The sequence below is a fragment of the Chelon labrosus genome, assembly GCF_963514085.1.
Source record: "Chelon labrosus genome assembly, chromosome: 9".
Taxonomy (NCBI): domain Eukaryota; kingdom Metazoa; phylum Chordata; class Actinopteri; order Mugiliformes; family Mugilidae; genus Chelon; species Chelon labrosus.
The window spans coordinates 30,244,631-30,256,909 of NC_140359.1; the positions used below are offsets into that span (position 1 = coordinate 30,244,631).

At 51.0% G+C, this 12,279-nt stretch overlaps 1 protein-coding gene across 1 annotated transcript; it reads left to right on the forward strand.

The window, feature by feature from the left end:
- Nucleotides 1-4,504: 4,504 nt before the first annotated feature.
- Nucleotides 4,505-11,285, forward strand: LOC311492509 (nucleus accumbens-associated protein 2-like; the record flags this gene model as incomplete). Its single annotated transcript, XM_084550800.1, has 7 exons — nt 4,505-4,957; nt 5,853-6,043; nt 6,211-6,467; nt 7,903-8,079; nt 8,154-8,259; nt 9,449-9,546; nt 10,642-11,285. 7 exons carry the CDS (start codon nt 4,505-4,507, stop codon nt 11,283-11,285), a joined length of 1,926 nt encoding a protein of 641 aa, XP_084406926.1.
- Between the last annotated feature and the right edge of the window lie 994 nt (nt 11,286-12,279).

Genomic DNA, 12,279 nt, shown 5'->3' on the forward strand with positions numbered 1-12,279 from the left:
TCCACCCGTCTGTCTGTCCTCCACCTGTCCTCTGTCTGTCCTCCACCTGTCCTCTGTCTGTCCTCCACCTGTCTGTCTGTCCTCCACCTGTCTGTCTGTCTGTCCTCCACCCGTCTGTCTGTCCTCCACCTGTCCTCTGTCTGTCCTCCACCTGTCTGTCTGTCCTCCACCTGTCTGTCCTCCACCTGTCCTCTGTCTGTCCTCCACCTGTCTGTCCTCCACCTGTCTGTCCTCCACCTGGTGGAACAGGTAACGTTTCAGTTTGTTACTTTATTCACATTAATATTTCTTCAGCCACAACATTATGACCACTGACAGTAGATAAGCCCCGCCCAGAAAAAATAATTAAATGTCTTGAAATTTACAACACATTGTCCTCCACCTCCACCTCCACCTGCACCTCCACCTCCTTCACATCCTCCACCTGCACCTCCACCTCCTCCACATCCTCCACCTGCACCTCCACCTCCACCTGCACCTCCTCCACATCCTCCACATCCTCCACATCCTCCACCTGCACCTCCACCTGCACCTCCACCTCCTCCACATCCTCCACCTGCACCTCCACCTCCACCTGCACCTCCTCCACATCCTCCACATCCTCCACCTCCTCCACATCCTCCACCTGCACCTCCACCTCCACCTGCACCTCCTCCACATCCTCCACATCCTCCACCACCTCCACATCCTCCACCTCCTCCACATCCTCCACCTCCACATCCTCCACCACCTCCACATCCTCCACCTCCACCTCCACATCCTCCACCTCCACCTCCTCCACATCCTCCACCTCCCACTCCCTCCTCCACCTCCTCCACATCCTCCACCTCCTCCACATCCTCCACCTCCCACTCCCTCCTCCACCTCCTCCACATCCTCCACCTCCTCCACATCCTCCACCTCCTCCACCTCCTCCACCTCCACATCCTCCACATCCTCCACCTCCTCCACATCCTCCACCTCCACCTCCTCCACATCCTCCACCTCCTCCACCTCCACCTCCTCCACATCCTCCACCTCCTCCACCTCCACCTCCTCCACCTCCTCCACATCCTCCACCTCCTCCACATCCTCCACCTCCACCTCCTCCACATCCTCCACCTCCTCCACCTCCACCTCCTCCACATCCTCCACCTCCTCCACCTCCTCCACCTCCACCTCCTCCACATCCTCCACCTCCTCCACATCCTCCACCTCCACATCCTCCACCTCCTCCACCTCCACCTCCACTCCCACTCCCACCTCCACCTCCTCCACCTCCTCCACCTCTTCTCGTCTATAATATCAGATGAAGAAGTTTGAATCCAGATATCAGACCTTTAGAAATGAAGCTGAGACTGCAGAAAACAGTGTGTGTGTGTGTGTGTGTGTGTGTGTTGTGTGGTACGTGTGTGTGTGTGTGTGTGTGGTACGTGTGTGTGTGTGTGTGTGTGTGTTGTGTACTCAGCCTCAGTGCTGCAATGCAGAGCTTTACATTTGGCCGAGTCATGACAGACTCTGTCTCACTGTGTGTGTTCTTAGCGTGTTCTTAGCGTGTTCTTAGCGTGTCTATGTTTTCATCTCCTCCACCTTGATGACCAGATCAGCTGTGCTCCCTCTCTCTCTCCCTCTCTCCCTCTCTCTCTCGCCCTCTCTCTCTCGTCCTCTGCAGGGCAGTTAGCCGCATTAGCTCCTCGCTGTCCTCAGATGACTCCTCCCCCTCCTCCTCCTCCCCCCCCCCCCCCCCCCCCATCCTCCTCGGCTGTCTGCTGTGTCTCTACCCCCCCTCCCTCCTCCTCCTCCAGTGACACACCAGACGATGCGTTGACTGAATGCAGGAGAAGAAGAAAACCTCTCCCAGCCAGAGGAAGGAGAGGAGGAGCAGAGGAGCAGAGAGGAGGTGAGGAGCTGTCTGTCTGTCTCTGTTTACTGTGCTGCAACAACAATAACAATGAACTTTGACACAGACTGGACTGTACTGGACTCTTTTAGACTGTACTGGACTCTGTTGGACTGTACTGGACTATGTTAGACGGGACTGGACTATGTTAGACGGGACTGGACTCTGTTGGACTGTACTGGACTCTGTTGGACTGTGTTGGACTATACTGGACTCTGTTAGACTCTGTTGGACTATACTGGACTCTGTTAGACTCTGTTGGACTGTACTGGACTCTGTTGGACTGTACTGGACTCTGTTAGACTGTACTGGACTCTGTTAGACTGTACTGGACTCTGTTAGACGGGACTGGACTCTGTTGGACTGTACTGGACTCTGTTGGACAGTACTGGACTCTGTTAGACTCTGTTGGACTGTACTGGACTCTGTTGGACTGTACTGGACTCTGTTAGACTCTGTTGGACTATACTGGACTCTGTTAGACTCTGTTGGACTATACTGGACTCTGTTAGACTCTGTTGGACTGTACTGGACTCTGTTAGACTGTACTGGACTCTGTTGGACTGTACTGGACTCTGTTGGACTGTACTGGACTCTGTTAGACTGTACTGGACTCTGCTGGACTGTACTGGACTCTGCTGGACTGTACTGGACTCTGTTAGACGGGACTGGACTCTGTTGGACTGTACTGGACTCTGTTGGACTGTACTGGATTCTGTTAGACTCTGTTGGACTATACTGGATTCTGTTAGACTCTGTTGGACTATACTGGACTCTGTTAGACTCTGTTGGACTATACTGGACTCTGTTAGACGGGACTGGACTCTGTTAGACGGGACTGGACTCTGTTGGACTGTACTGGACTCTGTTGGACTGTACTGGACTATACTGGACTCTGTTAAGCTCTGTTGGACTGTACTGGACTCTGTTAGACTCTGTTGGACTATACTGGACTCTGTTAGACTGTACTGGACTCTGTTAGACTGTACTGGACTCTGTTGGACTGTACTGGACTCTGTTGGACTCTGTTAGACTCTATTGGACTCTGTTGGACTGTAGTGGACTCTATTGGACTCTGTTAGACTGTACTGGACTCTGTTGGACTCTGTTGGACTGTACTGGACTGTATTGGACTCTGTTGGACTGTAGTGGACTCTGTTGGACTGTACTGGACTCTGTTGGACTGCACTGGACTCTGTTGGACTGTAGTGGACTCTGTTGGACTCTGTTAGACGGGACTGGACTCTGTTAGACGGGACTGGACTCTGTTGCACTGTACTGGACTCTGTTGGACTGTACTGGACTCTGTTAGACTCTGTTGGACTATACTGGACTCTGTTAAACTCTGTTGGACTGTACTGGACTCTGTTGGACTGTACTGGACTCTGTTAAACTCTGTTGGACTATACTGGACTCTGTTAAACTCTGTTGGACTATACTGGACTCTGTTAAACTCTGTTGGACTATACTGGACTCTGTTAGACTCTGTTGGACTGTACTGGACTCTGTTAGACTGTACTGGACTCTGTTGGACTGTACTGGACTCTGTTGGACTGTACTGGACTCTGTTAGACTCTGTTGGACTATACTGGACTCTGTTAGACTGTAGTGGACTCTGTTAGACTATACTGGACTCTGTTGGACTGTACTGGACTCTGTTGGACTGTACTGGACTCTGTTGGACTCTGTTAGACTCTATTGGACTCTGTTGGACTGTAGTGGACTCTTTTGGACTGTACTGGACTCTGTTAGACTGTACTGGACTCTGTTGGACTGTACTGGACTCTGTTGGACTCTGTTGGACTGTACTGGACTCTGTTGGACTCTGTTGGACTGTAGTGGACTCTGTTAGACTATACTGGACTCTGTTGGACTGTACTGGACTCTGTTGGACTCTGTTAGACTGTATTGGACTCTGTTGGACTGCACTGGACTCTGTTAGACTGTACTGGACTCTGCTGGACTGTACTGGACTCTGTTGGACTGCACTGGACTCTGGTGGACTCTGGTGGACTGTAGTGGACTCTGTTGGACTCTGTTAGACTGTAGTGGACTCTGTTTCACTTTACTGGACTCTGTTGGACTCTATTGGACTGTACTGGACTCTGTTGGACTCTTTTGGACTGTAGTGGACTCTGTTGGACTCTACTGGACTGTAGTGGACTCTGTTGGACTCTGTTAGACTGTAGTGGACTCTGTTGGACTTTACTGGACTCTGTTGGACTCTATTGGACTGTACTGGACTCTGTTGGACTCTTTTGGACTGTACTGGACTCTGTTGGACTGCACTGGACTCTGTTGGACTGTACTGGACTCTGTTAGACTGTACTGGACTCTGTTGGACTCTGTTAGACTGTAGTGGACTCTGTTGGACTCTTTTGGACTGTACTGGACCCTGTAGTGGACTCTGTTGGACTCTGTTAAACAGAGTGAGACTGACGTTTGACTCCTCCCTCTTCCTCTTCCAGCTGTTTGACCGTCCTGATGACCTCTGACCTCTGACCCCACTACTTCCTGTCAGCAACGCGATGGATCTGCAGCATCCCTGAGACCTAAACGCGTCCATCAGTCCGACTCTAGTCCAAACCCTCGCTCACTTCCTGTCCCGTCCTGGCCGTCTCCACCATGTCTGACGGGTTGCTGCAGGTGGAGATCCCGGACTTCGGCAGCAGCGTGCTGGGCAGCCTGAACGAGCAGCGGCTGCAGGGCCACTACTGCGACGTCTCCATCCTGGTGCAGGGTCAGGCCTTCAAGGCGCACCGGGCCGTCCTCGCCGCCTCCTCACTCTACTTCAGAGACCTGTTCAGTTCCGTGGCTGACTCCTCCTGCCCCGCCTCCTCCTCGCCGTCGTCCTCCTCCCAGGCGGTGTTTGAGCTGCCGTCCTCGGTGACGCCGACCTGTTTCCAGCAGATCCTGTCCTTCTGCTACACCGGGCGCCTCAGCATGGCCGCCAGCGAGCAGCTGGTGCTCATGTACACCGCCGGGTACCTGCAGATCCAGAACATCGTGGAGCGAGGCATGGAGCTGATGATGATGAAGGCCTCATCATCCTCCTCACCGCTCTGCTGTGACTCTCAGGTGAGTGGATTGAGGGTCTGAGCAAATACTGATGAAGGAGTTCAGTCCAGGTAAAGTTTAAGTAGAAGAACTGCAGTGGACTCTGTTGGACTATAGAGGACTCTGTTGGACTATAGAGGACTGTAGTGGACTCTGTTGGACTGTAGATGCCTGTAGTGGACTCTGTTGGACTGTAGAGGACTCTGTTGGACTATAGAGGACTCTGTTGGACTGTAGAGGACTAAAGAGGACTCTGTTGGACTATAGAGGACTGTAGAGGACTCTGTTGGACTATAGAGGACTTTAGTAGACTCTGTTGGACTATAGAGGACTCTGTTGGACTGTAGAGGACTAAAGAGGACTCTGTTGGACTGTAGAGGACTATAGAGGACTCTGTTGGACTATAGAGGACTGTAGAGGAATCTGTTGGACTATAGAGGAATCTGTTGGACTATAGAGGACTGTAGTGGACTCTGTTGGACTATAGAGGACTCTGTTGGACTGTAGAGGACTAAAGAGGAATCTGTTGGACTGTAGAGGACTCTGTTGGACTATAGAGGACTGCAGAGGACTCTGTTGGACTATAGAGAACTCTGTTGGACTGTAGAGGACTATAGAGGTCTCTCTTGGACTGTAGAGAACTGTAGAGGACTCTGGTGGACTGTCGAGGACATAGAGGACTCTGTTGGACTATAGAGGACTCTGTTGGATTGTAGAGGACTGTAGAGGACTATAGAGGACTCTGTTGGACTGTAGAGGACTGTAGAGGACTCTGTTGGACTATAGAGGACATAGAGGACTCTGTTGGACTGTAGAGGACTCTGTTGGACTGCCGAGGACATAGAGGACTCTGTTGGACAGGATTACCTTTATTCTGTCTCTCTCTGAACATTCTTCCTCTTGTCTTTATTTCCAGACGACCTCAGCAGACGAGCTCGGGGGTTTTGATGCTCCGGCGGTCCAGCAGCAGAGCAGCGCCCCGATGGCGGAGGTGAGTCCAGAGGAGCTGCTGCTGGCCGTCAGCAGGATCAAACAGGAGAGAGCCGACACTCCTCCTGCCGAGGAGAACGGAGGAGGAGGAGGTGGAGGAGGAGGTGAGGAGGCCAGGTGAGGACAGGTCCTGAGACACAAATGTCTCCTTGTTTTTATTTGAAGACATTATTGTCTTCTTGGTCTCCGGTGTGTAAGGTTACAGTCTCCAGACAGCTCTCAAGTTGTTAAAGGTGTCTCCTGTCTGTCTCCTGTCTGTCTCCTACTGGGGGTTCTATCTTCAGGGTGGACATCAGTGACCTCCAGCCCTCCAGGAGCAGCGCCTTGTGTTACCTGAGTGCAGGTGGAGGTCTGGTTCCAGGGCTGCAGTCCTACCTTCTGGCTGGCGGGGGGCGCTCCAGTCCAGGAGGCTCCAGTCTTCCCACGGACTCACCTCCCTCTCACCCCCCCACCGAGGAGGAGCTGGAGGAAGATTACTACGGCAACGCTGTCCACCCTGGTCTCTATCAACACATCTATGGACACCCTGGAAACCCGTACAGTGAGTTCATGGTCCAGTCCAGACTGGTGGTTTTAAAATCCAACCACAGCAGAACTTCACTATGAACATGTTGTAGCCACTTGACCCGGTAGTTACTGGACACAAAGAACCAGAACCATCAGTCAGTCAGTCCAACATCCACCAGTTCTAGATTATTGCAAGATACTGCTTAAAGGTTTCAATGTCCTTCACTCCTAAAGAGCTTCTAAAGATCCAGTCCTGAAAGTCCACAAAGAGAACCAGTCAGAACCATCAGACTAAAGTGAGCCAATATTACATATCATGTCCTCCTTGTGTCCAGTATCTGCTGTGACCTCCTTGTCACTAAATGTTTCTGGTAACAGCTGATCAGTGGTCTACAGCAGCTTGGAGGAATTTTAGCCCATTCCTCAGAACAGAACCACTTCAGTTCTGAGATGTTGGTGGGTTTCCTCACATCAACTGCTTGCTTCAGGTCCTTCCACAACATTTCTATTGGATTAAGGTCAGGACTTTGACTTGGCCGTTCCTAAACATTCATCTTGTTCTTCTTTAACCGTTCTTTTGTAGAACCACTTGTGTTCTTGGTTCTCGTTGTCTTGCTGCATGACCCAGTTTCTCTTCACATTCAGCTCATGGACAGATGTCCTGACATTTTCTTTTAGAGTTCACTGGTAGAATTCAGAATTCATTGGTCCATCAAGGACAAGCCGTCCTGGTCCAGATGCAGCAGAACAGGCCCAAACCAGGACATTAGCACCCCCATGTTTGATGGAGGGATGAGGTTCTGATGCTGGAATGATGCAGTGTTGGTTCATCTCATTTAAACCAAACTATTCTACTTTGGTCTCATCTGTCCACTAAACATTGTCCCAATAGTCTTCTGTCTTGTCCACATGATGTTTAGAAATGTTCTTCTTGGAGAGCAGTGTCTTTGTCCATCACACCATGGTTGTTCAGTGGATTCATCAACATTAACATCAGCCAATGAGAGAGAGGCCTTGAGCTGCTTAGAAGTTCCCCTGGGTTCCTCTGGGACCTCTCAGACTATTATGGAGTGATCTTTGTTGGTGGACCACTCCTGTGGAGGGGGACAGTCGTCTTCAATCTGTCTGACTGTGGATTATTTGTGGGTTCCAGACTCTTTAGAGATGGTTCTGGAACCTTTTCCAGCCTGATGAGCAACAACAACTCTTTCTCTTGAAGTTAACTTGTAACCCCAGACGTGTTGTTGACCTTTTTCTGCTTAGATTTTGTTTCTGTGACCCTGTTTGGTTTTTCTTGTGTTTCCTGTTTTTATTTTGTAAACTTTTTCATCTTTGGATTATTTTCTGGACCCTTTGTCTGAGTTCGTCCACAGACTTTTCTGCTCCTTGTTTGTTTGTCGGTTTGATATCCAGTCAGTCAGTTTGTTTACTCTCTCACTCCCCCCTCCCCTTGTTTCTCATTGGTTCAGTCCAGGAGAAGATGGAGATGCTGCCCCTTCCATTGGCTAACGAGCGTCGGCCCTGTGTGCTGGTTGGTCGGGACAACATGGCGCTGCCCGCCAGCCTGATCAGTCAGATTGGGTATCGCTGTCACCCGTCCCTCTACACCGAGGGCGACCCAGGGGAGAAGGTGGAGCTGGTGGCAGGTAGGACTCATATGGCTGTTGTCATGGTAACAGCATTGTGCAGAAGGTCACTATTGTGTTGACTGTGTGTTCAGGCTCAGGTGTGTTCATGACTCGAGGTCAGCTGATGAACTGCCACCTGTGTGCCGGGGTCAAACATAAGGTGCTGCTCAGGAGGCTGCTGGCCACCTTCTTTGACAGGTGAGCTGTTTCCAGGTACAGCCATCATTTAGACCCCTCCCTCTGCCACCCATCCATGTCCAGGAGCTCAACTCTGATTGGACAGGTGACTAAAGAACAACTAGATGATTGGACAGGGCTTCAGTCACCTGATCTCAAAGGAGACTGAACTACACCTGGAGACTGAACTACACCTGGAGACTGAACTACACCTGGAGACTAGGCCACACCTGGAGACTAGACTACACCTGGAGACTAGGCCACACCTGGAGACTGAACTACACCTGGAGACTAGACTGCACCTGGAGACTGAACTACACCTGGAGACTGAACTGCACCTGGAGACTGAACTACACCTGGACACTAGACTGCACCTGGAGACTAGACTACACCTGGACACTAGACTGCACCTGGAGACTGAACTACACCTGGAGACTGAACTACACCTGGAGACTAGGCCACACCTGGAGACTAGACTACACCTGGAGACTAGGCCACACCTGGAGACTGAACTACACCTGGAGACGAGACTACAGCTGGAGACTAGACTGCACCTGGAGACGGAACTACACCTGGAGACTAGACTGCACCTGGAGACTAGACTGCACCTGGAGACTAGACTGCACCTGGAGACTGAACTACACCTGGAGACGAGACTACACCTGGAGACTAGACTGCACCTGGAGACTAGACTGCACCTGGAGACGAGGCCACACCTGGAGACTAGACTGCACCTGGAGACGAGGCCACACCTGGAGACTGAACTACACCTGGAGACGAGGCCATACCTGAAGACTGAACTACACCTGGAGACGAGGCCATACCTGAAGACTGAACTACACCTGGAGACTGAACTACACCTGGAGACTGAACTACACCTGGAGACGAGGCCATACCTGAAGACTGAACTACACCTGGAGACAATTTAGGCCATCGTAGTCTCCAGGTGTCTGAAACTGTTCCTGTTTCTGTCTACTCACTAAAACATGAACCAGACACTGTTGTGACATCATCAGACATCATGTGACATCATCAGACATCATGTGACATCATCAGACATCATGTGACATCATCATAGACCATATGATCTCAGTCTGCAGCTGTTTTATATAAGAGAGAGAGAGAGAGAGAGAGAGGGGGAGGGAGGGGGGAGGGAGGGTGAGTCAACATAAAGCTGTATAGGCTGACTGGCTGGTTCTGGTTTCCATAGAAACACTCTGGCCAATAGCTGCGGGACAGGGATCCGCTCCTCGACCAATGATCCGAGCAGGAAACCTCTGGACAACCGAGTGTTGAACACAGTCAAACGTAAGACACACAACTACACACAGATACACACAGATACACACAGATACACACAACTACACACAACTACACACAATCACACAACTACACACAATCACACAACTACACACAACTACACACAACTACACAATTACACAACTACACACAATCACACAATCACACAACTACACACAACTACACACAATCACACAACTACACACAACTACACACAATCACACAACTACACACAATCACACAACTACACAAAACTACACACAACTGCACACAACTACACAATTACACAACTACTCACAATCACACAACTACACACAATCACACAACTACACACAACTACACACAACTACACACAACTGCACACAACTGCACACAACTACACAATTACACAACTACACACAATCACACAACTACTCACAACTACTCACAATCACACAACTACACAAAACTACACACAATCACACAACTACACAAAACTACACACAACTGCACACAACTACACAATTACACAACTACTCACAATCACACAACTACACACAATCACACAACTACACACAACTACACACAACTACACAAAACTACACACAACTACACACAACTGCACACAACTGCACACAACTACACAATTACACAACTACACACAATCACACAACTACTCACAATCACACAACTACACACAACTACTCACAATCACACAACTACACAAAACTACACACAACTACACACAACTAAACACAACTGCACACAACTACAAAAAAATATACACAACTACACAACTACACAAAACTACACACAATCACACACTTTTTACTGTATTTACTGTGTCCCTCCCTCACCCCTCCCCCTCCCCCTCCCCTCCCCCTCTCCTCCCTCTCTACCTCCCCACTCCCCCTCCCTCTCTCCTCCCCCTCCCCCTCTACTCCCCCCCCACTCCCCCTCTCCTCCCTCTCTACCCCCCCACTCCCCCTCCCTCTCCTCCCCCTCCCCCTCTACTCCCCCCCACCCTCTACTCCCCCCCACTCCCCCTCTCCTCCCTCTCTACCCCCCCACTCCCCCCCCACTCCCCCTCCCCCTCTCCTCCCCCTCCACTCCCCCCCCCCACAGTGTACTGTCAGAACTTTGCTCCTAACTTCAAGGAGAGTGAGATGAACGTCATCGCCGCCGACATGTGCACCAACGCTCGTCGAGTGCGTAAACGTTGGCTCCCAAAGATTCAGTCGCTCCTCCCTGATGGCCTCCCCCCCTCCTCTTCCTCCCACCCCCGCAAGGTGAAGAGAGGAGGAGGAGGAGGAGGAGGAGGAGGAGGAGGAGGACAGGGTGGAGAGTTGGCGGTACAGCCTGGCGGTGGCGCCATGGAGCTGGACCTGCGGCAGCTCGGCACCTCCTACCTCGGCCTGGAGGCTCCGCTGTACGCCGAGCGACGAGAGAGGGAGGCGGCAGGGGAGAAGGAGAAGGAGGCGCCGCCCCCCCTCCTACCTCACCTGCAGTTTGCCGGGCCTCGTGGAGGGGGAGGGGGAGGCGGGGGACAGGTGGAGGAGGACCTGATGGGAGGTGAGGCCGAAGGGGGAGGGAGGCTACAGACTGAACAACCCCCAGACCAGCCTCTGTCCCTGTCCTCCTCCTCCTCTTCCTCCTCCTCTGCATCCTCCTCACACCCCTCCCCCCAGCCGGCAGAGCCCGCCCCTCCTCACAGGGCATTGGCTGACACAGATGAGAGGGGGGCGGAGCCTCTAGAAGACAGCCAATAAGCTTTCTATTGCATCTGCCTCCCTGTAAATAACACAAGAGCTACCTGTCCCACCTGTCCTCCTATCTGTCCTCCTGTCTGTCTTCATGTCTGTCTCCTATCTGTCCTCCTGTCTGTCTTCATGTCTGTCTCCTATCTGTCCTCCTGTCTGTCTGTCTGTCTGTCTGTCTGTCCTCCTATCTGTCTTCCTGTCCCTACCTCACTACCTGTCCACCTGTCTACCTCTCTACCCGTCTGTCTGTCTGCTCGGCTCTGCTGCATGTTACCAGCCTCCTGCAGTCCAGCACACAGCGTTGATGATGATGAAGATGATGATGAAGATGATGAAGATGATGAAGATGATATTTACTCTGATCAATAAAGCTTCTTGATAATCAGACCTGCTGTCTCTGTTGGTATCAAACCTGTCTGGAACCAGGTGGAGCCTGGACTTCCTGTTAGCTCTGCAGCACAAACATGCTAACATGCTAACATGCTAACATGCTAACATGCTAATAAATCTGACTGTTAAAGTCTCAGACCACTGATCAGTTTTCTAACTTTTTACAACCATTTCTTCCCGGCTTCCTTCAGGATGATGATTTTGATGACGTTTGTGTCGCTCTGTTGTAGAAGACAGATATTTATTTATAACAAGTGTTTAACTTTAGCTGTGACTGTTGACGTCTGGACTCCAGCTACAGCAGAAGTCTTTTCATGAAAAAACGAAAACGACACTGAAGAGGAAGATGATGAAGACCTCCTGGATTTAATACGGACTGACCAGGTCTGGAGTAGAAAGATGGAGGTGGAGCTAAACTTGGACTTCAAGGACCAGGGAACGTTGAGTCTGTTCATGGTGGAGCATCACTGAGGTGAACACAATAGATACTGACTGAATCCACAGGAGTGAGACGTCACTACAGAATATCACCAGTGGACTGAGTCACTCGTCCCCAGACAAAGAGAACCAGTCAGAACCATCAGACTAAAGTGAGCCAATATTACATATCATG